Here is a 27,667-nt window from a genome sequence, read left to right on the forward strand (position 1 = left end):
AACCACTGGTGGTTCCAAGGTGTTTAAAAGGTTAAATCTGGATTGAAGCTGGGGCAAATCTTCTCATTTATTCTAAATGAACCCACATGTGAGACGGCTTTGTAGCCCACGTTTAGCTCTGTTTTCAACCATCAAAAGAACGTAAAACAAACTTTACGATTCAAACATGACTAAAAACTTTAAAACAACTGTTAGATCCATCTTCTGAACAGCTGTCAAACTCAGCATGAGAGGAGAACATTGTGTTCAACAAATCTCTCAACAGCACTCAAATCAGTGGAGTCTCTGAGCTGCGGTTTGCGAGGAGTGAGATCAGGTCGAGAGGAAACGCGCACAGACACGCTCTCATTATTGTGTAACACATGGCAGAAGCGGCTCTAAGACTGGCTGTCATGCTGATGCATGAGGTCATCTTTAAGACCAAAGCAGACATGATATGAGCTGTCTAGTCCATGTTCAGGTGATCCTTGACACAACCTCTCATTAACTTGTGATGGGCGATTGGCAAAAAACAGACGGAAGTGGCCTCAGGTCGTGCGACGCGTGACGACATGGAGTTCGTCAAGTCATAAAACCCGCAATAAAAAAGGGAGGGGAAACAGGAAAACGGATGAACACCTGACTCCAAATGATAGTGCCTGACAGTGTGACACAGTAAAGGCCTCAACAAACTGGTCTTGCACATCACAGGGTCAGTTTCCTGGACATTGATCAAGCCTACCTTTGCCTTCAAATGTAGATTCCTCTTTCAGAAGCCTGTGCAGTCCAGGACTGTGCTTAATCCCAGTCCAGGACAACAACGCTTAATGTTTTCTGAAATGCACAGGTGGCTACTTTTACCCCCAAAACACAGATTAAAGGAACGGTTTGGTGAAAAAAAAAAAAAAGGAACCCTTTTCCACTTTTCCACTTTTCACATGCAAGTCCAGAGACCTGTTCAAATGATGCTTCTTTCATTTAAAACTGGGGCTATAAGACTAATGGTGCTAACAAACTAGCGCTAGAAGTCAACATTAAGGTCATTATTAATGTCACACAGATTTGTTGATGTGGTTTAGGACTCATTACGACTTCCTGTGAACTATGAAAAAGTACATAACTTCACTGTGTAGCTTGACACTGGCCAGTCACGTTTTACCGAATTCTGCTTCTCTTTTATTTTTTTTTTTGCAGAAATCATTAGGCCTTCTCTGAAGCCCTAAAAGGCTCTGAGGCTTTCCCTCTGCTGATATTTAAGCACCTACTTATCATAATCTGGAAGAGAAGATCATTTAGGCACCGCTGGGGTACTGAACTGTATTTTATTAATTTCACTAATACTTGAAACCCTCTGGTGCATTTCTCTGTGATGCTAATCCATATGTCTACATTTCGTAAACACTTGCGTATCAGCACTGATGAGCATCAGCCCACAAATCCCACATCAACGCATCCCTGTTTACAATAACTTTGTTTGAAAAGGAAACACTTACGCTTCCAGACATCGTAAGACATCAGGGCAGAAAAGACTCGACTGTAATAAACAGATAGCACTGGGAACCATGATTCTACCATCTCGTATTAACCGATTTCTCACACGAGTCCCATTGTGCCACTGCTTGACGTCCCATGGTACCACTGATGTGTTATATCTGATTTAAAATTCTTCATTTAATTACTGGAGTAATGAGTAGCTAATGAGTTGAAAAGGACCTTGTGAAAGCCAGTGGCCTGCTTGGCGCAACAGTGTTGAAACTGAATATCTATCCCCCCCACCCATCACCACCTGATAGGGAAAAAAGACGGTAGCCTGTCTGGTGTTACTGGTCAGTTTTGAGAAGACAGCAGCTACAAGCAGAGACGTCGCATAAATTCACTACAAATAATGCTGCACATATAAGGGCTGGAAAGTGTTTGCTGGGCCTGTTCAATACAGAGCATTGGAGGAGGTAATAAGCCAAGATTCAATGACCTTTAGGAGAGGATGAGGCGTCCCAGAAACCAAACAAACCCATAACATATCCTTGTGAGGAGAGAGGAGCGAATGTTGGAGAGAGTCATCTTATGGGTTTGATATCAAGCAGTGACATGTTTGTGAAGGAATGCGTGTGTTGAAACAGACCTCACGTAGCTGGCAGCATACGGTTCTCGTTAACCTCATTACGTTTCCTTTTCAGGACTGGTTTGATGTAAAACAATTTTTTTTTAAAAACACAGAAAAAGAGAAAATCTACACGAGTGTCATGGCACGCCATTCATCACAATCACTTTTGTGCAAATAAGATGGAAAAAAATAATGGAAGGAATAGCTCAAACATGAAGGCTGACACTGCCAACAATGATTGAACACAAATTGTGGCGGCTTGTCAGCAAAAACTAGCAAACAAAATTGCATTCACTTCAGTCGGACTCACTGATAAACAGCTTCACGTGACAGAGCGGAGAGAATACATTACGACTTCACCCAAAACCGAATTCTAGCACACTAAATAGTACGACGCCATTAGCAGCGCATTCACTACTACAGTACAAACAGTAAGGAGTATATAAAATGTCTGAACAGGGAGAGCTGGTGCAAAAAAAGTGCAAGTGTTGTGTCAAATTAGTGCTCCACAAAAAATACTTGAATTAATTAAAACTGTGGGGAGAAAAAAAGAAAAACAAAAAAGGAGCAGCACATAAACGTTTTGAATTTTAATGTTCATTCTGTGAAACACAGCTAAGGAATTATTTTCTCTACAATAATTAGCCTTTACAGAGATTAAGGAAACAAACCAGCACAGCCTCAAAGTTCCTGAATGATTGCCTTCACAGACTTTAAAAACTACAAAGTGTTTAAGCTTTACCTTGAGGTAATAAATGTTATACAAATAAATCATTCATTTAATAACAGTTCGTTCTAAAACGTAAGGATATAGATAAACGCAACAGACACAGCAAAGAATTCCTGAATCATTGCTGGCTTTACGTGGGACAATACTGCCTCAAACTAAACAACTTTTGGGCCTTTTGCACTTCATGAGGCCTTTTGGCCCCTAAAACTAACTCAAACATTTGGACTGATGTTCAAATTTCCTGATGGAGTACAATTACCATAAACACGAGAAACATCATGAGGACTTGACTGGAGCTGTGTGCACTGCATATACACACACACACACACACAAATCTAAAAAGGTCTTGCACATACATGCAACTCATGTTTTCAAGGATGCAAGAAGTGGGGGTGTTGAGGGTGCAGCAACAACCTCAGATTTTAGAGCAGCTGGATAACTAATTTTATTTAGTCATGCACTATTGACATTAGTAACATACTGTGTCTTCCTTAAAGTGAGCCGAATCGCTTCCCTCACTCTGCTGGCTGCTTTGGGGCCATGTTACTTAAACACACACAGGCTGAGGTGCGAAGAGGGAAAGTGGGTGCAGGCTGTAGGCCATTTCAGAGCCCCAATCTGTTTTTTTTTCAAAAACATCATCTCTCCTGCTCAGAGTGCATTCAAATGTGTGGCTGTGGATGTGACAGAATTAGTTATTGCACCACACTTCAACAAACAGTGATATAACGTGTCAGCTACGTGGGTATACTGTCGTCTCTCGCTACCCGACAGCACATCATGACACGCTCGGTTTGATGTAAAAGATCAAAAACATTACAGTGATGAAAGGTGAACCGCATTGCATTTGCACAAGATTATATTCTCTAGCACACGCAACAACACACTGTACAGCTCTGCACATAGCACAGGGTTATGGACACAGAGCCTGACTCTGGATTCTGACAACTATTTGCATTGTTGACCAACAGCACAACTGCCTTGGCTGCCCTGACTGGTCCTTTGGATTACAGTAGTGAAGATCCAAAATGGAAGAGTAGCAGGCAAATTTTAGCCATTCCCAGGCAGGGTACTTCGTATATGTCTTCCTGGCTGGTTATAAACGTATGCATGAAACAGAAGCAGCAAGGTGCAGAAGGAGAAGTTTTAATTTAAAAAAATAAAATAAAATAAATAAATAAATAAAAATTAAAATAAAAAACAACCAACCAGCACTGGTGGTGCATCAGGAGTAAGCAGAAGAAGATTCATCCTGGACAGCACTTACCCTGGACACGGTCAGAGGCATGTTGAAGTCTTTTCCTCCCTGGAGCCGGAAACCCCAGGGTGCCGGCCCAGCGAGCGTCACACAGTAAACGTTCATGGCCTGCGGAAGAGAGGAGAGAGGGATGATGGCCTTTTCATCACATTGTAATAACAGCCTAACAGGCACTGCTCCCTCATGGGACTGAAGGCAAACAGAGCAGACCTTGTGGAGGTGAACCATGGCTGATAGAGCACTGACGCCTTCAGCAGTCAGCTAGTTCTCAATATGCACTTTCTCAACAGGAGAGCGAGGTGGGAAAGCAACTCTGTTAGTGGATGCTTTTCAACCATCTATACTGTACTTGAATTACTTTTTACTTTAACCCAAGTTTCTACGAATCAATCTTTACTTTCTACTCGCTATATTTTAAAACATTCAGGTGTACATATTCACAGCTTAATGACCACAACACACTTCTCCATCTTAAAACCTACTGAAATAGAGTCAAAAGAAATGTTAGAGATGTGCGTTTTGGTTTTCATTGGTCAACATTTGAGTAAAACACACTGGTTCTAGCCTTCGTCTTCATTTTCGACATGTGTTTATCCCCTTTTGGCTGCGACTATGGCTTGTACTGTCAGTCATAAAACACTTCAGTTGTCTGTTATTGTCCTGTAGAGCATACAAAAACCAGCCTATAGGCTGTAGTGTGACTAACTGGACAATAAAGAGTCAGAAAAGCTTCTTAATCGTAATCTTTTAAGGTAACTAACAATGCTGTCAGGTTAATAGAGAAGCAGGAGGCACTTACATTTACATCATTTAGCAGACGGTCTTATTCAGAACGACTTACAGAGCATTTTACATATGTATACCTATAGGTACTTGAAATGTTTGGAGTCTTGCCCATGGTATTGCATAGGGTGCTTGCCCAGTCTATAGGCAAAGGATGACGGTATAAAGTCTCAATGCTACTAAAGCTGCACCACATAAGTTTTGGGGATTTGGAGACCTCTCTGGTACAAACATGCAATTACAGGCAAAATGCAGAAGAACGTTTTATAACATGGGCTATACTTTGGATGCCTTCCCGAAGTGGGTGAATCTGAGGATTGCGCACAAGCTGAAAGAATATTCAAAATTTTGTGTAGGAAGCATCTTATAAGCATGTAAGGGAATTATTTTCTGTTGTAGTATCTTCATCAGCAGGCCATGACGTTGATTTTGCATTTGAGACCTAAATATCGAGTCGGTCCTTCTTTTTGACCCTGTGCGTGTGAAGTTAACATGTAAAGATGCATGACATACTCTTAACTGATTATTTCAGGCTTTATAGGTGCACACACTCTTTATTTTAGGTTTTTTCTTTTCATCTGGATTCATACACAGCGCTGCTTAAATGTTTATAACAGACGTCCAGTCTTGTAAAAGAAAAACTGTTTGTAATAGCTGCTATATATTAAAAATTAATTTATATTTATTTACATTTATGATTAGTTTATTTAATCTCATCAAAAGAGCATCACCTCTATGCCCCCAGCCTCAGCACCAAAGTGTATTTCGATTCTGTTGGAAACACTGAATCAATAATACACACTTTTTGAAAATAAAGTAAAACTTTCCAGCACATGACCAAACTCCAATTTCTTACAGCTCCAAGCGCAAAGAAAACCAGAGGTGATCAATTCGTTTATTTGACAATGGCTCATGTGAACCGTTTCACCTATGAGTGGATTTGATTTGCACCCAAAAATAAGTTCAGTGTCTTACACCAAATAGGAAGGAAAGGGACGCAAGAGGCGAAGGAGTGAAGTTGCGAGATAAGTGGTGAAAGACCTTTGCTGTGGTCTACAAATGCCCCAGGATTCAATCAACAGTAAACTAACCATTGTTGTAAATAAAGCAATTATCTCCGATTACTCCAGAGAAAACCCCACAATAAAAGACACCACTTAAATTTACAATATAGTTCACGCCACAATAAACTTAGTTAGGTTCAAACTTCTGTACTTTCACTTGAGCAGAGAATTTGAAACAGAAGGCCAACTTCATCTTCTATCAGAGCATATCCGAGACGAGTATGTGCGCTTTTACTGTAAGGAATCCGTGGACTTTTACCAGCTGTACACATTCCAACATCAACCCAACAGCCTCTTGTAGCAATTTAAACGTATTTGCTCAACAACTTCACCAGCCAATCTTCCAGACATGGCTTAAGCCTAATCTTGATCTAAATTACACGGTCATTAGAGATTCTTCAAAAGGAATTCCAAGGTCTACTGACTCCTTATCAGGTCACAGGAGCTCACAATACAGGAAAATGTAGCTTTTTCCCCCCCTGCTTTATACTGGTCAGTGGGTTGTGTATTTGTAGCTCAAGCTGGAGAAATCTGAGAATGACGTAGATGTCAGTGAAGAGTTAGTCGTTAGAAATCAACACCACACTTTCCACTGAGGGCTGCACAACCAGCCTAAGCAGAGGAGTAACCCTGCAAGGTTTTCTACCAGCAAGGTTTTCGTTTAAAAGATGGACATTTTGAGGACATTAACCATATTGTAGTATAAATGCTGATCTAGAGCCAGCTTAGTCAGTGAAATTACATTTATTAGTCAAAAAACTGATCCTTCAACAGTGCCATTACTCTGGGACACTTGATACTGAGGGCCCCGGAGCCAAAACTTGACGATGGCATGGGCTGCCCACCAAAACAGGATAAGAAAACAACAGAATCTCTCTACTGTGCAGACCATTCAACTACAACCCAAAGAAAACATTCTACCAAGCTATACCAGGAATAACGGTGTAAATGTAAGTTCCGACAAAGAAATAAACACCATGCTTATTTCTATTTGCTTTAGCACCAACTATAAAGTGATTACACCATTTATAAGCCTATATGCACTATCAGTAACCCTACTGCATAACTACAAATGGCCGAGGAACTGTTCTCACTTTTAACAGTTTCTGATTGCCAACACCTTCTGGACACACTAATCCGCTGCTTGTGCCAGGCACCACCGGCCCGGGATTACTGCATCATGTTCAAACCACATACAACGAAGAAAACACTATAGTACAAAGCTGCATCCACTTAAATAGCCAAGCATAACCTGAACCCCACCATACGTGACACTCGGGGCCTCCAAAATGAATTATGAGCCCCACCGGCAGTCCCTCTCTGCAGCCTCGGCTACTCAATCCGCTCCAGCGTATACCTGGAAAAGGGCGGTGCACACGTACCTTGTAGCGAGGGCCAGAGGAGTTACCTAAACCCCCACCCCCCGAAAAGTAAGAGTGCTGGCGATGGGAAAAGAGTCGGACCTTCAAACTGCTGGCAAAAATGCTGTTCCCCTCCTGCCCCCCTTGCTAGTGACATGGGTAAGGCTCTACGTCTCTCCCCACTCCACAGGCTATATAAGGAATGTAAAACTACACCAAACTATTTCAGCCCAACACCCACATGAGTCACGCATGGAGAGAGAGAGAGAGAGAGAGAGAGAGAGAGAGAGAGAGAGAGAGAGAGAGAGAGAGAGAGAGAGAGAGAGAGAGAGAGAGAGAGAGAGAGAGAGAGAGAGAGAGAGACACTCTGACTTCTCCACATTTTCTGGCTCCAGAAAGAACATTTAAACCAATAAATAGTCACACAGAGACGTCCAAAAAGAGGTCGTGGAGAAGGGTGAGCGAACATTCCACCCAGTGTGAGTAACGTGCATTTCAGAGGACGCTGCTAAACCACCATCAGGAAGGGGGATAAAAAGAGACACCCCAAGAACTATTTCCAGCAGGGAGCCAATGCCGTAGTACACAGTAGTCAAACCCTAAGGCCCTGATCAAGAACTGCCAAGTCAGCCACATTAAGAGTAGTTACCGTTATTAATCGATCAAATTGACTAAAATTTACATCCTCTATCTACTTATGGATTACTTTGCAATTTGAATTACAAACACTTTATAAAGCCGCGTCTGGTAAGTTGAATATTCTCCACTCTCCACTCCTTTTACCAAGGAGGAACTATTAGCACTCGGGCATCACTGAAAGGGAGGAAACCCACACCAGCAGGAATTCAAGAATGTACATGCGTTTATACAGATTACCCAACTGATTGTTACAATTATCACAACATTATTCGATTACTAATATAAAACTGATACTGACAGTTACCCCATTTCAATGCTGAGAGAGCAGTAAATTAGTTTTGCACATGTTAATGGCAACATCAGAAAGATTTATGCCACTTACACTCAGTAAGTAGTAAACTGTCACCGGGGTGGTACACCTCAGTACCTTTAGTCAGGGAACATAATTGTACCAGAATTAATTTAAATTGTATTTTCTAAATTGCATTGCCTTTTTAATTTTATCATTCCGTTGTAAAAAATTAGGTCACAAAAAGGATACAAACATACTTTTCACTTATTTTAGGTGCATGACTGAGCCTTAAAACCACTGTTGTACCTCTGTCGGTACATTTGCATTGTTTGTACCTTTATTTTTTTTACCTGTATTAATGAATAATGCTTGTTTCTTCAAATGCGGCACTGTTTTCTTTCACAGTGACATGTTAGCCAATCTTAGAGAAACTTACAGGATTCCACTCAAGATTTCTGCATAATTCAATGCTGAAGATGTAAACACAGTCAGAGTGATGATAGGAAAGTCATTTTATTTACTATTTAATGCAACCAGTGAACCTTCACATCATCTAAGCTTTTACACAAAACACTGGAAATGGTACAATAGTGGTCAAAAAAAGGTTTTCTAAGTGGACTAAATGCCAGCACCTACACTCTGCATCATGAATGGCTTCAAAATGCACATTTCTCAGACATCGGTCAATGTGTTTGTGGCTTATTCAGGGATTAAACCTTTTGGACATCTGGTTCCCATCACCATCAGTGTAAGCAAATGTGATTTTAAACGTCTCCGTTTACAACTTAATGTAATCAGACAGAAATGTTGAACAATCTGTGGAAATTCCCATTAAAAATGCCTCACATCCCATAACCGGGAAAATATCTCCAAATAACGCATTATTTTTAACTTTATCACCCACCCTGGCCGCAGTCTCGTGGCCGGGTCATTCTTGAAAGCATCTAATTGTTGCTTTTGTTGACTGGCACTTTAAGAGCCGTGCCCAATCTCTGGTGGCCACTTCTAACGTTCCCTTTATCCCCAAACCACTGCTCGCTTCACTGTAGCTCAGGACCAAAAGTTTGAAGCAGAAATGTCACATTACCAGCCAAGAACATCAGACTTGCGTACTACGAAATACTCAGAAAAGACTCGAACACAGGACTCGTTCAAAAGAAAAAGCTTTAACTGTAAATAAGCAGCAGAAACTCACTAAGGCACTAAAACTGTCCACTGGAAACTGGAGAATGGCAAGGTTCACATGGGTATGGCAAAGTATAGCTTGCAGCTCCCCCAGTCAAACCTACCCCTACACACTTAAAAGGGTTCTTCAAGGGTTCTTTAGTTAAGGCAATGCTCCATTTAGAACCATATGTTCTACATAGGACCATTTCATGCTTAAATAGTTCTTTGCATGGTGAACTGGTTCTTCAGATTGATGGTGAATGTGTTGTATATGGTTCTAACCAATTAGCACCAAAAAAGAGTAATTCTATTGTTTCAAGCTTGACATTATAACAGTAGCAGAACCCTTTCTGGGTGCTATACAGAACCAACACATTCTCCGTCAACCCAAATGATCTCCACCAAGCTGAAGAATCAATTAAGCATGCAAGTAGTTCTTCGGGTTTTAGTGGTTCTAACCAGAACCAGTCTTTAGTAAAGGACCACCTTTTTTTAAGAGTGCACACAATGAGAGGTGGTTCTTTAACAAAGGAGATGGTTCTAAATGTCTACTTTTCATGCTTAAATGGTTCTGGATACATTATTTTAATTGTTCTATACAACACCAAAAAGGGTTCTTCTATTGTTGTTTGACGTCATGAAAACTGCAGAACACTTTGGTGCTATAAAGAACCACCTTCTCCATCAATGTGAAGAAGCATTTCGCCATGCAGAGAAGCACTTAAGCATGAAATGGTTATATATAGAACTCGTGTTCCTAAGTAGGGCCAGTGCCTTTGCTAAAGAACCCCTGAAGAACCACCTTTAAGTGTGTAGTTCTCTTTCTTGTGGCAACAAGAACCAGCAAATCTGAACCCCAGACAGCTTCATACTGTTTATACAGTAAACTATAAGCGTCAGGAGACGTACATGAAAGCAAGTTACCTCAGTTCACGTCAAGATTTCAGCTAAAGAAAACGGTTTTTCTGGCTGTCAAACCTGCAACGTCCTCAAAAACAAATGAAGGCAACAAACTGGCACGTCGGCTGCCAAGAAAAACGATAATGAAGCGTAATTAAGCGTAATGACCGATTAGAAAAGAAGAAGCACTCCAGCGGGTTACTTGTGAACTCTTAGCAAAGAAACGCTGCAGCCGCAGCCTATGAATGACACTGTTAATGAATGGCGAAACCTAGAATCTTCCCAAAAACGAGTTTCTGAGGGGTAAAACTTCAGGAATGCCGAGTTCACGTTACTCAGACCGCAGTAACCACAGCGTTAGCCAAGTTCAACCGGTATAGGGACACCCCAAAGCAAGAAAATAACGACTTTTAACGGACCAGCGGTTCGGAACACTGACGTTTAATTCGAATTCCTCAATTAGCTTTACAGGCAGTTTATTCACCTCAGCTCGCGTAAACCTGATAGCTTAACACCCTTGAATAGAAGAGCTCGAGAGCTGTATAATTACCTCCTGTGTGCCTTTCGTATCTCCAGACATTGTAAAAAGTCTTTTTTTTGTGGGGATTCTGTGAGCTCGGGAACGAATCACAGGCCGACTGCGAACCGAAGACTTGCGGAGTTAGCGTTAGTTACTCCTCTCAGCAGCGACCGTCTCTCCCTCTTGGATTTCTTTTAGTAGGAGTCGGGTGCTACGTCATTCGTCACGTGGGAAAAGTGACGCAGCGTCTTGGGGAGCCGTTATTTTTTTTCTCACCCGTGTTCAGTCGTTCCCCGCCTATAGGTGCTGGGATTGGCTAGCGGTTTGTGTTCCTGCGTTCCGATTGGCTAGAAGTTCGTGCGCGCTGTGGACGGATGAAATACCAGCCAATCCCACCGCGGGGGGCGGGGTTTTCCGAATACGGGTGAGGGAAACTGAGGTGTGTCCTGTACCTTGATGCAACTGAACTCTATAGCCGTGCTGGTACAGGGCTGAGTCAATGGGTGGAGGGACAGACAGACTGAATTTAACGAGCCCCAAAATGAAATCGAATCAAAAAAATGATTTCATTCGTACTTTGATCGTATAGCCAGGTTTTATGTGAAGAGAATACCCAAAAAAAGTACTTTTATACATTACTTTTCTTTCAAATACTTCTTCATGCTTTTCTGACAGCCTATTGTACTTTTTCATTTGTACACCTGTGAGCAATGAACTATTAGGAATGTCTAGATAATATGGTGTCCTCGCTTAACATTTTCCTTTTAACAGGTCCCCGTGTCCTACCTCATTCCTGTATCTTACTTTGTCCCCTCTGAGGTCAACTCAAAATGCTTATGTGGTGTAATATTCCAAAAAAGGTCCATATTCATTTTCCAAACCTCTCTTTATCCCTTAGAATTAGTCATGCTGATGTTACTGTGGTTTTAAGGAGCATGCCACCACATTTGTATTGTATATATATTTGTATTTATGCTATGCAATTAAAGAGCCCTGCTGGTAACATCTGGCGTAAATAAAAATAATGTGTGGTTGTGCCATTTTAACGCGTGGAAACAAGGTCCGAATACATGGCCACCACTTAGTAAGGCATGGGAGTGAGATAATTAAGTCGTGGGAGTGAGATAATTAAGTTGTGTCTACGACTTAGGCATGGGAATGAGATCATGGATAATTAAGCTGTGGTCAAGGCTTTTAGAGCTTTTAGAAGCATTTGACATTCTGGACGTCTGGTTCCTATCACCACCACTGTGTAGAATGCTGCACTGCCCATCAAACCAGTCTGAGCGACTGTGTTTACATCATAACAATTTCATTAAGTAGAGTTTTTGAAGAATCGGTGGAATTTCTCTTTAGGACTGATATATGCAAATGATCCAGGTTCTGATTGGCTGCCCTATACGCCTCTTTCAAAAAGCAGTCAGGGTTGGGGTTTTTTTGTTTATTTGTTTGTTTTTTTAACCTTTGTGACGTCAAACTCTTTTATTTCAAAGAAGTGAGCAGAATTCAGCACTTTAAATGTTTTTTTTTTATACATTTGTCACAAAGCAACATACAGGATGCAGAAAGTGGACCAAGCAGAAGAATATACAGTATAAGAACAGGACACTTCCCCACTGAATGGTTCCAGTATGACACATTACAACCTGGTGGAGAATAAAGTCAATGCTAAACACATCCACTTATTGCTAAACAACAGCTTTACACAGCCACCACAATAACATCTGAGGTGCACATGGCTCTGTCACAAACTAATTAAAGGGGAATTCCATAGATTTTCAGAAAGTCTGCAGTGCTGAATCATTACGGTGTAAACTGAGTCACGCAGAGTGGTTTGGTGTGAAATGCTCTGTTCTAGAGAAACTTACCAAGTCGTCCTGAATTACAGAGGTGGTGATAGGAACCAGATGTCCAAAGTGTTCAGTATAATAATGCAAAGCAGACAAACTGATCAACTCAGATCTCTTTACAGTGGCGGTGATAGGAAGCAGACGTCACTTGCCTGCAACTGAGAAATAACCGGTTTATTTACTATCCCAAACCACCAGTGAACCTACACTTGTCTTCTGAGTTTTTAAATGTAAAGTTAATAATGATAATCCTGAAAAAGAAGTTTTAATTAAGGAATTTGTGTAATAGCTTCCTATGAGGGAGCTTTTAGACGCCTTTAACTTTTCAGACATCTGGTTCCTATCACCACCACTGTGAACAATGCTGACTGTGAGTTTCTCTAGAAGGGAGCATTTCACGCCGAAGCACTCTGAATGACTTTGTTTACAGCCTAATCATTTAATTATGTGGAGTTTTTTATCGGTGAAATTCCCCTTTAGTGGTCTCATTAAGAATTTTGAAAACTTCGGTGGAGTTCCCCTTCAGCGCTCCTAATGAGGACCGTGACTGTGTTTACTCCGAAAACGTGGATGTTCACCCGCGTCCAGCAGATGGAGACATACTGCCACAAATAGGCACAGTGTGCGTTACAGTCGCTCCTCAGTCTTTCTTCCACCGAGTTCTGACCCCAGGTCTGTTCTGCGCATCCGACTGTGTGGGTTTTGTGGACAACAGTGCCAGAGTCTCAACTCGACCTGACCTTGTTTCACAGTCTGGATTCATTCAGAAGAGAGCAGAGGAATGCAGAGTTGGTCTTCTGAGCAAAAATAAAAAAGCCACAGCTGGACCTCAACCTTTCCAGTCGAGTTCTCCGGAAAAAAGCAGGTGTTCACTCTCTCTCCGCTGAAGATGGCCGACGCCTTCGGGTTCTCCGACTTCTCGAACGGCGCCGAGGCCGAGGAGGACCCGGCCGCAGCCTTCCTGGCGCAGCAGCAGAGCGAGATCGCCGTCATCGAGAACGAGGCGGATGGGCTCGGAGTGGCCGAAGGCAGGTCGACTTTATGGGGCGTTAGCTTAGCCAGTTAGCTTAGCGGTCTAAGCCCAAAAAAGAGCTTCACAAAGGCGCATCATTTAACGAGGCTGAAGTCGGCTTACCTATTCGCCAGCTTCGCGTTAGAATTTTCCCGTTCCACCTTAAATGATGCTCCAGTTTCATTCTCGCGTCCGAGCGCCAGCATGTAACTGCCACTCCATTTAAGGTGGAACGGGAAATTCGAAGAACGTGGCGAATAATACGCAGCTTTAATTTAGTCAAACAGAAGTCTAGAACTAAATAAAACAAGTTTATATGACTCGACAGCGCATCATGGACAAGTTTAATCCACAAACGAGATTTTCAGCGAACGTCTCGACCTTCATGGCAGTTGCGCTCGGTCAGTTAGCGTTAGCGTTAGCGAAGCTAGCCTGTTCTTGCTAAAGAGCGTCCAGCTGTTCCAAAGTCAGCCGCGGGAGCTGGATAGCCCCCCTAGCTAACGGAAGCCACCCCAAATGGTGTAAAATAGACACTCGGTTCTGTTTTCTCGTCGCGTTCGGCGAGATACTGAAGCAATAAGAGCCATGACGTTAACTTGTGAAACTTGACTGAAAGCTAGTCGAACTAACGTTTCTGCTGCACAGCAAACTTCGCTAGCTGCTGGAGTTAGCCAGTTAGCTTAGCTCCTGATGAGCGAGCATTTTATTTCTCTCGTCTTCTGAATAATCATCTGTCCACAGCATTTCAGTGACACGTTAGTTTAGTGTAGTAAACATGACGATGCCCTGCTTTGCCCTCGCTCCGAGTGCTTTATTTCAGTTGCTGTAACGTTAGCTATTTCGGTTAAATAGCTACTCAGCTAACCTCACAGAAGCGGCTGTGGAAGCCGGACAGCTGCTGAGCTCCCTTACCCACAGCTAACGTCAGTGGGTTATAACAGACACGCCGTTTTGTTTTTTGATAGTTTTCAAGGTGAGAATCAAGCAGATAAATGAGATATTAATATAAATCTGCCTACCTAGTTGACCTCTGTAGCCTCTGTTGCAACTGTAGCCATCCAAAGTAACAGTGATGTCTGAAAAGTCGGATAAAGTAGCTTCTTTTCTCGAGTTTTTGTGATGGACTCCGTGGAAGCCCCTGAGAAAAATGTAGTGATTTAGTATGTAGTAATAACGAAAGACTTCTGTGTAATAATAGTTCAATGTATTAATACTAAGTTCAGTTTATTAATAATAAATAGGGTCAGTCGTGTGCTGGAGGTTAGGGAGCTGACCCTGTGACCGGAAGGTTGCCGGTTCGATCCCCAGCACCGACAGTCCATGACTGCGGTGTCCTTGAGCAAGACACCTAAACCCCAACTGCTCCCCGAGCGCTGTGGATAGGGCTGTGTATGTGGTGTTTCACTTCATGGATGGGTTAAATGTGGAGGTGGAATTTCCCCGGTTGTGGGATTTAAAAAGTATCAATTAATTAATTGTGGCTTATTAAGTCTGTCTCATAATTGTGAGTTGCTGTCTTATAATAATGAGATCTTATGACTGATAAACGTGGCTTCGTATCTCATAATAATAACAGCGTCTCATAACTCTGAGAAAGTGAGTCATTGTTATGAGACACTAAGTCGTATTAACAAGAAGGCAAGTCGTAATTATGAGAAAGTGTCATAATTACAAGGGTGCTAAGTCATAATTATGAGATGTTAAGTCATAAGTCGAGTTGGAAAGTGATAGTCGTTATTATGAGAAGCCAAGTCATAAATCGGATAAGAGGTCATAATTGTGAGATGCTAAATCATGAGATACCTTAGTCATTGTGATGAGATGCCAAGTCATAACCATGAGGTGTAAGGTCATAATTATGAGGGTCCTATGAGCAATAAGGGTCCTTGGGCAAGACTCCTAACACCACCTTTGCCTACCTGTGTAAAATGATCAAATTGTAAGTCGCTCTGGATAAGAGCGTCAGCAAAATGCCATAAATGTAAATGTAAATGTGAGATTCTCGTTTTGAGATACTGAGTCATTATCATGAGATACTAAGTCATAATCAATAGAAAGCAAGTCATAATTATGAGAAAGTGTCATAATTATGAGATGCTAAATCATGAGATACCTTAGTCATTATGATGAGATGCCAAGTCATAACCATGAGGTGTAAGGTCATAATTATGAGAATGAATCTAATTTTTTTGAGATACTAAGTCATAATTCTGAGATGCTAGATCATGATTATTAGATATGATCTCATTATTCTGACATATGTCTAAATTATGATATACTAATTCATGATTGTGTGGTTGGGTCTCATTATTTTGAGATGGTAGATTAAGTTTTGAGATTATAAGTCATTTCTCATTGTTATGATTGACTCAGTTGTTGTATAGTATTTGTTTTTCTAATGGTGGAAATGGGCTTTCATAGGACTCCCTTACGGTCACAGCCAGGCAGGGTTGACAGCATTCCTGTGATATCTGTAGTACTTCTGAATGGTAAAACTTGATGTGTTGCTCAACAGGAACAGAAACTGTGGATTTTACAAGCTGCCCGTCATCTTTTATTGAAGCAGATGCATTTGGAGGAGCGCCCACCACAGCAGTAAACGGAGACATGTTTCAGGTGTGTTACTTCTTTTTAAAAGAACTGAGGTAAACGTCTACATCGTAGTGACTGCGTTGACAAAAGCTTTTATTTTTGAGTAGTTAAAACTGTATGGGTGTAAATCAGAAGACACACCCTTAGCTTTACTGTGTGAGGTTACTCAAACTGTATGGGTGTAAATCAGAAGACACACCCTTAGCTTTACTGTGTGAGGTTACTCAAACTGTATGGGTGTAAATCAGAAGACACACCCTTAGCTTTACTGTGTGAGGTTACTCAAACTGTATGGGTGTAAATCAGAAGACACACCCTTAGCTTTACTGTGTGAGGTTACTCAAACTGTATGGGTGTAAATCAGAAGACACACCCTTAGCTTTACTGTGTGAGGTTACTCAAACTGTATGGGTGTAAATCAGAAGACACACCCTTAGCTTTACTGTGTGAGGTTACTCAAACTGTATGGGTGTAAATCAGAAGACACACCCTTAGCTTTACTGAGCGAGGTTACTCAAACTGTATGGGTGTAAATCAGAAGACACACCCTTAGCTTTACTGAGCGAGGTTACTCAAACTGTGTTCAAACCCACACGATGCATATCTACTTCTATATAAACCACAACTAAACTGATGATTTTTACATTTTGTGATGGTTGTGGTCAATTCAGGACTCCAATGGTGAAGCAGACAGCTATGCAGCCATCGCCCAGGTGGACCAGCAGAGGCAGGAGCCTGAAAGCTTGCGCAAATGGCGTGAAGAACAGAAGACCCGGCTTGAGCAGCTAGGTAGGGGACTCAGCACTGAGTTTGTCACTTTATACTATTCAAGCTGAACAAGCGCACTGTTAAAGTACCAGTGCTGGTTTGTTGTGTACACTGGCCAAGTTACACTGGTCTTCAAGTGTACAGTTGGTTCCAGAATTGAAGTTTGTACTGTGAAAAAATGTATTGTATAAAGTGTAATTACCAAAGTAATAAGATGGTAATAGCACAAGTTTATGCACTTCAGTGTTGCGAACATATTGTGTTTTGTGCTGGGACCCTTTATTCATGTGTGTTCACATGAGAAGAAACACTGGAATGAAAACCAAGGTTTAGGCCTATTCACACCAGCTAAGGTTTTGTTTTTGGACAAAAAGAAACGTGGAACCGTCACATCAATTCTAATGTCTTTATTTTTAAACACTCTGAGAATAAAAAATTAGATGGAAGAGAAAGGAAAATGGATCTTTTATTGTTATTTTTATAATGATTTAATTGCTTGGTCTGATTCTCATCAGCTTTAATAAAATTTCCACAAAATGAAAGTAATCGGAGGCATGCCATTTTTAACAACATCTAATACGTCTTCTTCAGTTTTACTACTCCTGTACACCTCTATCTGGTTGATTAATGTACTTTAGATCCATATCGGGTCGGCAAGACTTAGTTGTTTGGTTTTCACGGCAGATTCGGCCTCTAAAGCTGCAGAAGCCGAATGGAAGGAGAAAGCAAAGAAGGAGCTGGAGGACTGGCACTTGCACCAGCAAGAGCAAATGGAAAAGAATAAAGCCAACAACAGGTATTTCTCCCCGTCTGCACATCTGTTCCAAACATCAGTGAAACCCGGTGATTTCAGTAAAGTAATTAAAATGTTATAAATGTGAAGAAGTGGAAATAAAAGGAAAACAAATTCAGCATTGCCTTGTTCAGTGTGGTCAAAGCAGGTTCCTCTAGATTATTGGCTTGTCATGAGTAATGAAAATGTAGTTGCCTGTAACAAGCTGTTTATTATAGACCTTCATATGGGCGGAGTGTAGCACTGTTAGAGCATAACCTATATGCTACAGTGTATAGGCTATATATGAGAAGTATGCAAAAAATGAAAGTATCTCTCTTCACATGTGTGTATTTAACCCAAGCTGTTCTGGTACTTTCTCTTCAGTACTAACACCAGCCTTCTTTCATCCTTTTCAACAGACTCTGTCCAAGTCTGGCACGGTATCAGATTCTGACTATCAGTGTGTCTTTACTGTAGTGTCCCATGCACACTGAGAAGACTGTCTGAGAAACTTTGTCTGTACAAGATTACTTGATTAACATTTTCATGCTAGTGTTCTGGACACATCTTAAATATTTGGGCTAAATTTTGACTAACAAATCACCAACCAGGGTTTTTTTCTCATTCATACCTGCATAATTAAATGGGTAAGATGAAAATGAAGTCATTCAGAGTGGGTTGACATGAGAAACTGTGAGTCAGAATTGGCAGAACGCCTCTAAAAGCCACATCACAGAAAATTGTACCATGAAATGGTTAAAAATGTGTTTGATGACTGAAGCTACCGTCACATTAACAGGTTGAAGTGGCACAAATCCAATTTTTTGCTCTAATGTGACTCAGATCTGATGTATTCAGGGCTGTGTGGACACACAAATCAAATCTTTTCTAATCTAATCCTGAGTCACTTTCATACGTGGTCCTAGATTGATCCTAGATTGGGTACGTATCCGATTTGTGGCCATGCGACCTTAATGTGACGCTCAGAGCGCCATCGTTTAGCACTACCATGGAACAGAAGTTAAAGACGGTGGAAAAGCAGCCCATCTCACCTTTTTCGCCTTCGTCTCACTCTAATATTGAAACTGAGAGCTGATTAGAGTTAATGATCTAAGCGAAGCTCATTCTGCACGTTAGTTTGTGCTGATGATGCTCGTGATTCATTCACGTGGCGTTACGGAGTAGGATGTGCTCATGCGAGCCATTTCAGGACGCCGGTTCGTTCACATTAACAACAGATTGGATTTAAGCAAAAATCGGATTTGAGCAATGAGGCTTGTAATGTGAGCGTAGCCTTGAAAATGATTGTATGATAGTTTTACAGTAAGTTTCTGGTCTAAAAAAGTTTTTTAACAATTCAGTTCTTGCCGAAGAGGTACATTCAGCGTTTTGTGAAACAAAGTCGTCCTCAAAAAACATGATTTTGCCATCAGCAGTGTTATGAAAAATCGGGTAGACGTTATGAAGACATCGTTGGGTTCACTGGCCAATTTAGATAGTAGTAGCATTGTACGCCATGGGCTCAGATTCCTATCATCACTGTTTTCAACAGTTTCAACAGTTTTCCACAATGCGCCATTTCACTTCAGTACACTTTTTTGACTTTAATGACATATAAACAGAAAATAAGGATGCAGTGATTCTGAAAAAAATAGTTCCCATTCAAGAGATGTCTTGAAGATAGATACTAATGTTTTTGTTGCAAAATGGAACAGTGCGTGGCTGTATGTCATGGGAAAGCGTCTGGGGCTGGCCCAAATAATTTGAATACAAATTGTTTCAAAGCAAAACCATGTCTTTTGGCCAAAGCGGTGCGGTGTTGCTTGCTGAACTGCATCATTTGTTTGGAGCCCTCCCCTTGCCTATTTCCTTCACGAAGCGGGAGGCACATCAAATTCTTCTTAAGTATAATTACAACAGCAGGTACGGCAGTTTCGTTTATAGCCATCATCATTTAAAGTGTTCTACGTCTGTATGTGACTCATAAAAGCTGTTTTTGAAGAAGGCGGCCCCAATAGCAACATATAGCTGCGCTTCAGCCTCAATGTTTGTACACTGTTATCGCCTATTTAGTATATTTTAAACTGCAGTAACAGAGGTGCTTAAAATTCTGGTTGTTTATTAGACACAAATATTGTTTTTTGGGGTAATCGAATACTTCCTTGGAGATATAAAGCTGTTTGGGCCAGATCTAGAAGAATCACTCTTGAACAAATTCTTGTAATTTCTTGTTATATTTATCACAGCCTCACCATCACAGTCTTCTTGGTGTCATGAGAAAGTTGCTGATGGTTTCTGACGCCTTTTTAACATCTTGTTCTTGTGCTTAACAGCTTGTGTGAGATTGACTCTCTCTCCCCCCTCCCCTCTCTCAATGTCTCTCTCTTTCTTTCCTGTCTTTTTTCCCTCTTGCCTACTTGCATACTAGGATCGCTGATAAGGCTTTCTACAAACAGCCCAACTCTGATGTGATAGGCTTTGTGTATGTTCACAGTCACATTATCTTCAAACTCACATACGGGACAAATCACAAACGAAAGGACACAATACCGTCCGCCCTGTAAATGAAACAGAATACGACTTTCACTATTGACTTCTCTCAGCATTCAGTGCACGAGTAGCGAGAAGTTGATAGTGACGGTCAGCATCTAGAGTCATATCACTTGCTGAGTGTGATGTGTTCCAGCAGATAGCAGTAAATAGTGATTGTTAATGGTATGTGCTGAATGTGCATGTCTACATCCGCAAGGTTAATGGTCATTGTAATTCAGTGTGGTCGTCCGTTGAGAAGAGCTGTAAATACAGCCCCACTTCCAGAAAAGTTTGGACGTTGTGCAGAATGCAAATATATTATAACGACAACACATCAAACGTTGAACAATATGTGCCTGTTTTGAATTTCATGCCAACAGCATGTTCCAAAAAAGTTGGGACGGGGCGTGTTTACTACTGGGTTTTTTCACCTCTTCTTTTAACAACACTCTGTAAGTGTTTGGGAACAAAGTAGACCAATTTGGTGTAGTTTTGAAAGTGAAATGTTTCCCATTCTTGTTTGATATAGGATTTGAGCTGCTCATCAGTTTGGGGCCTCCTTTGTCATATTTTTCATTTCTGGAGGATACAGTGTGCATGATTTCCAGAAAAAATGTCATGCTGATTTATCGGACCACAAGACATTTTCCACTTCCCCTCAGTCCATTTTAAATGAGCTCGGGCCCAAAGAAGGTGGCAGTGTTTCTGGATCCTGTTTATATTTGGTTTCTTCTTTGCGTTTTAGAGTTTTAACTTGAATTTGTGGATGCAGCCCTGAACTGTTTTCACAGACAGTGTTTTTCAGAGGTGTTTCTGAGCCCATGCAGTGATTTCCTCTACAGAATCATGTCTGTTTTTAATGCTGTGCTGTCTGAGGGCCCAAAAATCTTTGCCAGCAAATACTGGTTTTTGGCCTTGTCCCTTGCGTACAGAGACTAATCCAGATTCTCAGTCTTTTAATGATATTATGTAGCGTAAATGATGAAAAGCAAGAGTGCTTTGCTATTTTATGTTGAGAAACATTGTTCTTGAATAGGTGCACTATTTGATTGTGCAGTTTTTTAGAGAGTGATGAACCCCTCCTCATCTTTACTTCTGAAAGGGTCAGCCTCTCTGAGATGCTCTTTTTATACCCAGCGATGTTACTGACCTGTTGCCAATTAACCTTTTTTTAAAACAACTTAAACAACTTAACCAGTCTTTTGTTGCTCCCATCGCAACTTTTTTGGAACATGTTGGCATCAAATTCAAAATGGTCATATGTATTTCAAAAAACAATAAGTTCTCAGTTTAAAGATCTGATATTTTGTCTTTGTACTATTAGTTATTATTTAAACTAGGGTTTAAATGATTTGCACATTGCATTTTGTTTTTATTTACATTTTGCACAGTGTCCAGTCTTCTCTGTCATCGTTATTCATTTTTCTCACTCTCCTTACAAAGGGAGAGTTATATGTGGCCATGTGCTTGGAAAGGAAATGACCTATTCATGCTCCACCCACAATTGTGCTCTCTCATAGCAGATCTTGCTAGTTAGGACACGATTTAAGGAACGTTGGAAAAATCCCTTTCAAACTAATGAGAAACTGTAGTGCACAACTCAATTTATGAAAACCTACTGTCGTATGCAAAACTTTAGGCACCCCTGGTCAGATGCCCAACCCAGTACACAATTATTGTTTATGTACAGACATTACCTTAAGCAGTTTTTCCTCTAGGAGTTTTTCGGCAGCGGTGCAGGGTCACACTCCAAAACTCCAAAAACATTTATTGAAGTAGCGTTTAGGATTTACTGAGTTTGCTAACGTTAATGTTAGGTTATAATGTTATAATGTTAGGTCATTATATATTAATAATGATACTAGTAGTAGTGGTAGTAGTAGTAGTAATAATAGTAAAAAAAAAAGAATAATAATAACAATTAGTTGACCATGAACATTAATAGAGAATAACATTACATTGCAAAGACATTGTAAAATCTTAATGTTAGCTAGTTTAATCGACCTTTCTCTGTTATCTCGCCGTCTTATTTCTCCTCTTCTCATGGGGGAGCGTAGACATAGCAAGACTGGGTTGGGTGCCATTTAAATATCTCCATTTGGTGTATCCGTGATTTCAAATTAAAAGCCCTCTAAGACTTTTATAATTGCGACTTGACAGGCACAAAAAAAAAATTTCACAGTACATTTAGAGTACTTATTCATTTTAAGTGATATTTATTTGGTTTATGCGTGAAAGGTCAGACTGTTAGGACAGATCATATATATATATATTTTATGTAGTTGTTTTAAGGATTGCTTTTGATTAATAAGCTTGAAACTCACTAACTTCAGCTGTTTTAACATTGCTAATGTTTGCTGATAACATTATACTGAACTTACCATGTATTATAGCCATTATGGTGGAAATGTTTTCTTGAGCTGGGTCAATAAAGCCAAGATTCTCAGTGGAAAAGCAGAAACATTAAAGAGCCGTTGCTTCGTCCCCCCCAGCTGCATCTTTTTACCATGTGCACTGCAGCTCATTTAAACAAATAAATGTAAAATTTTAAAAAAATACTGTACATTTTAAAATTTTTGTTGGAATTCACTGATCATGAATTCTAATGAGCGTATTGATTTACAGCAAAATCGGCCCTTTTTTTTGGTAACCTGTCACTCATACTATTTGGGCTGAATTAACTAATAATTGCTCAGAATCAGGTGTATATTTAAATGAACATGAATCATTAAGTGCTAAACTGAAAGAGAGACAACTTGCTATTTACTCTGAGTCATGCATAATTATGCTCAGACATTTATGGTCTAGAAGTAGCAGCATTGAGATACAGCGCAAGTGCTTACGCAGCTTACTCATCTTACTTATTTACGTCGTAAAACCGCAGGCTGGTTCCCGTTTATGTTTTGTGTTAATGATTCCAGGCTAACACACTACCCACGTGTAGTTAATACAATACGTACATTTTTTGTTATGTTGTTACATCCCTGCTGTTTTGAGTTGTGTAAGTTTGTCCAACGTTTTTGTTGCGTTTTCTCCGTGGAACATTAACAGGTCAATTGCTTTTCCATTCCATTTCATGGTTTCTGTTGGCATGGCATGTGTCCAGTGTTAGCTGCGAGCGGTTCCTGCTCTCTGTCTAAACATTTCTGCACTCGTGCCCCTGCAGAGCGTCCGAAGATGCCTTTCTGAAGGAGTGCGATGACGACAGTCCCGGCTCCGAGTGGGAGAAAGTGGCCCGGCTGTGCGACTTCAACCCCAAGACGAGCCGCCAGACTAAAGACGTGTCCCGAATGCGGTCCGTCCTCATTTCTCTCAAACAAACGCCTCTGGTCCGCTAAGACCTCGTCCCTCTGCTGCATCTCGCCTTTTTCCTCCCTTTCCCTTTCGCACTTTACTTTAGTACGATTAAACACACTAATTATTTGGATTTTATTTTTAACAGCGTCACTCAAGATGTATGATATATTTAAACATTGGGCCTGTTACACCCCATCGTTTCTACTGTATCAACAAAAAAAAAGCCTTTCCCCACGTTTTTCCAGGTTTGCCTGTTTTTATAATTGAAGGAATGATTGTGCCTCCAGTGTAGGGAAGTAGAGGATTGTTAAAAGGAAAAACTGTAGCTGAAACTGCAGTGCAGTAGTTTGTCCTTCCGGCGTGGTGTGAAGTTTGATGATTGTCATCTTTAGTGGTATGACCCTCAGGCCACCACAGAGCATTATGTCTTTGCTTTGGTTATAGCAGTTCTCTCCAGCTAGGAGAACTTTACAGAGCAGGGCGTTCTTGGTTAACCAGATGACCTATGCCTGGAGTCAAGCCTGTCCAGAAGGCAAAGAGGTGAAGGATATTTGGACAGTCCTGACTTTGGGCTCAGAATTCTTGTTTTGTGAACTCTCTCCCTCCAAGCCACACTTATCTACCTGATTCCTTTAGACTTTAAACCGACGCAGGTCGACCAGACGCTTGAGACGCTTTCGCCTCATTTTGTTACAAAGGCACAGATTTAGAAGTCGAGACCTTTCATAAAGCCAGTCTTGGTTCCAAAAATAGAAATCCTGTCCCTCTGTTGTTTCATGACCAGCATTCTGGGGGTTTTCTCACAAAGCACGTTTAACTTAGCCAGGGTTCCTGACTAAATGCCAGTTCCAAAAAAAAACGTTTGTTTAATTTTACAGCTTTGTTTTTTAATACAGGTTTTGATACTCCAGCTATGATTAGTCCTCACGTGTTCACATAAAAACGTCACGTTTAATTGATATGAAACTTATTTTTGAAGATGGAAAGAAACATACTAAATTAGTATGTACAAAGAATTTTTAAATGCTAAAAAGCAGTTAATAGTAGCTTTATGTTCTACATTTAGCTAAAATGCATTACTTTTCATGTGATCGACAACACGGGCATCACGAAGAAAACAAAAATGAGTCGTAAAGCTCTTCATGATCTGAAATCCCTGACTAGGTATACAGTCGCCATGGTGATGTATCCTGGTAAGAAGCGATTCATCCACTTTCATGGAAATCCAAGGTTAGATTGAACTAACCTAAAGTTAGCTGGCTAATCACGAACTCCTGCTTTGTGAGACAGTCCCCTTGCCAGGTAGTGTGTGTTTTCATTAGCGGTGCATCGATATCAATTGTTAAGACCAAGTACGAGTACATGCTTTTAAGCACTTGCCGAGACCGATTCCAATACTGTACTGAGGACCCTACGTAAGTAGTTGTTGGTTTAAATGAGTACAATGTACTTCAGTGGTAAAATAATGAAAATCTAGCTGGTTTTAAATGAAGTGCTTTGGCTGGATGTGCTATTGAAGTAGCGTTGAAGTGGAAAAGAGCGGCTTTCGTTGTGTGTCAGAAAAGTGCTTCTGTACGGCTGTAAGTAAAGTACATTTCTTAGTTTTGATCCTCATCTGTCTCAACAAAAGTCTTTGTAGCACAGCAACAGCAGTTGTTGGAGTCTTTTGTTTGGCTGGTTGAGATGTAGGTTCATGTCCTCTGAAGCCACATGTGCACTGTGTGTACTAGACTTACGTCACATGGTATCGGTTTGTATCGGCTGTTGATATGGGTGCATTTATATGAATACAAGACTAAATGATCGTGGTATCGGGCCAATCCCCGGTACCAGTATTGGTATCGATGCATCTCTAGTTTTCGTTCAGTTAATCTTGCTTCATTGTGTGTAAAGAGGGATTTCCGTTACAGAATTACAGCACAACGTTCTTTTTCCCCCAAGCTATTTTGACAAAAGCAACATTTATCTTACAAATATTTAACAGTGCAAGTTAACAGATTGTTTCCAAACCTTTATTTCTTTATTTATTGGTGGTCTTGTTTATACAATTAACCTACTGTATATTGGTTATACTCCTATGATTGCGCTGTAGCAGGTTTGACTTGGCTTAATTAGTAAATCCATCTCATCACATTTGAGATGTAATTAGTTTGGCATGTGTTAAAAGTGTTACTGATGTTGCCCTTCGTTATCATTCTGTATCTTACAGCTTTGAGGCCTTTTTACGATGACAGATTGAATACTGTTACTTGCCTTTCGATTTACCAGTTCTGTTGCACAGTACGACAGATTGTGGTTGACTGGCTGCCAAAGAGTCCATCAGTATGTCCATGCTTGACTATTCTATCTTGACAGTTTTCCAGACATGGGCTAGTTAAAGGGGAGTTCCACCAGTTTTCACTGACATTTGAGCTGTCCTTCAGGGTGATTAGATGTAGTTCTATGTAAAGAAACCTGCTGGTTGTTAACGGTGGTGGTAGAAACCAGGGGTTGCGTGGTCGACAACACAAATCCAGCTATTTCATGTGCTATCTAAGATGATCACTTGAGCTTTTTTGTGTTAAATTGATAAGAGTATAAGTGGTAAAATATTATTTGGCCTTACATAGACCCTATATGTACCACTCCATCATGATATATATTTAAAAAGATAAGTTTTACACCAAAACAGTCATACTATAATAAAACAGTATCTCGTATACCGCAGCGTGTTCATAACTGTTTCTTTCTCTGTTTGGTCCCTATTACTATGAACAATTCTGACTCTGAGCTTCTCTAAAACAGAGCTTTTCACATCAGATACATTTGTAGATATGATTATTTGCCTTTGTACATCTTAATAGTTCAATTTGAGCAACTATTTTGACAGGTGGTGGAATTCCCCCTTAAAATTAGGCCTCAGCTACAAAGCAATTATGATGGAAAAGACACCTTTAATATATGCTTAATCTGTGTCTGGACAGTCATGAGTTTTTTCCTCGGTTACTAACGAGTGGCTGTTGATCACTTTCAGTAGACAGTAGTTCATAGTTTTTCCAGGAATTGTAATGAACGCCATTCTTATCTGCATATGAAGATGTGCTGTTGAGCTTAGAAATAAAGACCATGCAATACTGAAATGTACAACTCAATAATAAAAAAAGAACTTTTCAAATGTTGAGACTCTTATTTCAGACTTGCTTCCAGGGCCAGTGATGAAGAAGGGATTTTAAAATTGAAGTGTGAGAACACTTGTAAAAAATTGTTTCTGCAAGAATTTGCTTTATAGCCTTTATAAATGGTGTAAATCTAATAAAGTGTCATCAGAAAATGTCAGATGGTGCAACCACATATTCTATGAATTTTTAAAGTCAAATATGACAATACATTATATTTCCAAAAGTATTCACTCACCCATCCAACTCATTGAATTCAGGTGTTCCAATCACTTCCATGGCCACAGGTGTATAAACCCAAGCCCCTAGGCCTGCAGACTGCTTCTACAGACATTAGTGAAAGAATGGGTTGCTCTCAGGAGCTCAGTGAACTGCAGCGTGGTACCGTGACGCCACCTGGGCAACAAGTCCAGTCGTGAAATTTCCTCACTATTAAACATTCCACAGTCAACTGTCAGTGGGATTATAACAAAGCATCCAGCCTTATATCACCAAGCATTCATGTAATGCAGTGATGTAAAGAGCCGCCACTGGACTCTAGAGCAGTGGAGACGTGTTCTCTGGAGTGATGAATCACGCTTCTCCATCTGGCAATCTGATGGACGAGTCTGGGTTTGGCGGTTGCCAGGAGAACAGTACTTGTCTGACTGCATTGTGCCAAGTGTAAAGTTTGGTGGAGGGGGGATTATGGTGTGGGCTTGTTTTTCAGGAGTTGGGCTCGGCCTCTTAGTTCCAGTTTAAGGAACTCAATGCTTCAGCAGACCAAGAGATTTTGGACAATTTCATGCTCCCAACTTTGTGGGAACCCTTCCTGTTCCAACATGACTGAGCACCAGTGCACAAAGCAGGTCCATAAAGACATGGATGAGCGAGTTTGGTGTGGAAGAAC

General features: G+C 40.7%; 2 protein-coding genes across 8 annotated transcripts in view; one reads left to right on the forward strand and one right to left on the reverse strand.

Annotated features, from left to right (window-relative positions):
- pdlim7 (PDZ and LIM domain 7) overlaps positions 1-10,997 on the reverse strand; it is a 74,460-nt gene extending 63,463 nt beyond the window's left edge. The window contains exons 1-2 of one of the 4 annotated variants that reach the window (XM_017706245.2): positions 10,828-10,997; positions 4,081-4,179 (exon numbers count right to left, since the gene is read on the reverse strand). In XM_017706245.2, the coding sequence (XP_017561734.1) occupies positions 4,081-4,179; positions 10,828-10,857 (129 nt within the window). In that variant the 5' untranslated portion in view covers positions 10,858-10,997. Of the gene's footprint in view, positions 1-4,080; positions 4,180-7,300; positions 7,428-10,827 lie in introns of those variants that run through there. The other 3 variants (XM_037544955.1, XM_037544954.1, XM_037544956.1) reach the window with 3 other exon arrangements.
- Positions 10,998-13,269: 2,272 nt separating this feature from the next.
- cltb (clathrin, light chain B) lies at positions 13,270-26,778 on the forward strand. 4 transcript variants are annotated; one of them, XM_017706240.2, is made up of 7 exons: positions 13,270-13,675; positions 16,175-16,275; positions 16,923-17,040; positions 17,704-17,815; positions 18,214-18,234; positions 20,223-20,276; positions 23,493-26,778. In XM_017706240.2, exons 1-7 carry the CDS (start codon positions 13,537-13,539, stop codon positions 23,662-23,664), a joined length of 717 nt encoding a protein of 238 aa, XP_017561729.1. In that variant the 5' UTR covers positions 13,270-13,536; the 3' UTR covers positions 23,665-26,778. The 4 variants fall into 4 exon arrangements, with proteins under 4 accessions (XP_017561729.1, XP_017561731.1, XP_017561730.1 ...); XM_017706242.2 differs by lacking the exon at positions 20,223-20,276 and having other exon boundaries at positions 13,271-13,675; XM_017706241.2 differs by lacking the exon at positions 18,214-18,234 and having other exon boundaries at positions 13,272-13,675.
- Positions 26,779-27,667: the final 889 nt, after the last annotated feature.

This window comes from Pygocentrus nattereri, chromosome 14 (genome assembly GCF_015220715.1).
Source record: "Pygocentrus nattereri isolate fPygNat1 chromosome 14, fPygNat1.pri, whole genome shotgun sequence".
Lineage (NCBI taxonomy): Eukaryota > Metazoa > Chordata > Actinopteri > Characiformes > Serrasalmidae > Pygocentrus > Pygocentrus nattereri.

What these genes read in the sequence shown, in the direction of transcription:
- cltb (XM_017706240.2), top strand. Translation starts at nt 13,537, where the DNA reads ATGGCCGACGCCTTCGGGTTCTCCGACTTCTCGAACGGCGCCGAGGCC. An exon ending in TGGGCTCGGAGTGGCCGAAG is followed by an intron (nt 13,676 to 16,174) that starts GCAGGTCGACTT and finishes GTTGCTCAACAG; the next exon opens with GAACAGAAACTGTGGATTTT. An exon ending in TCTGATGTGATAGGCTTTGT is followed by an intron (nt 20,277 to 23,492) that starts GTATGTTCACAG and finishes GTGCCCCTGCAG; the next exon opens with AGCGTCCGAAGATGCCTTTC.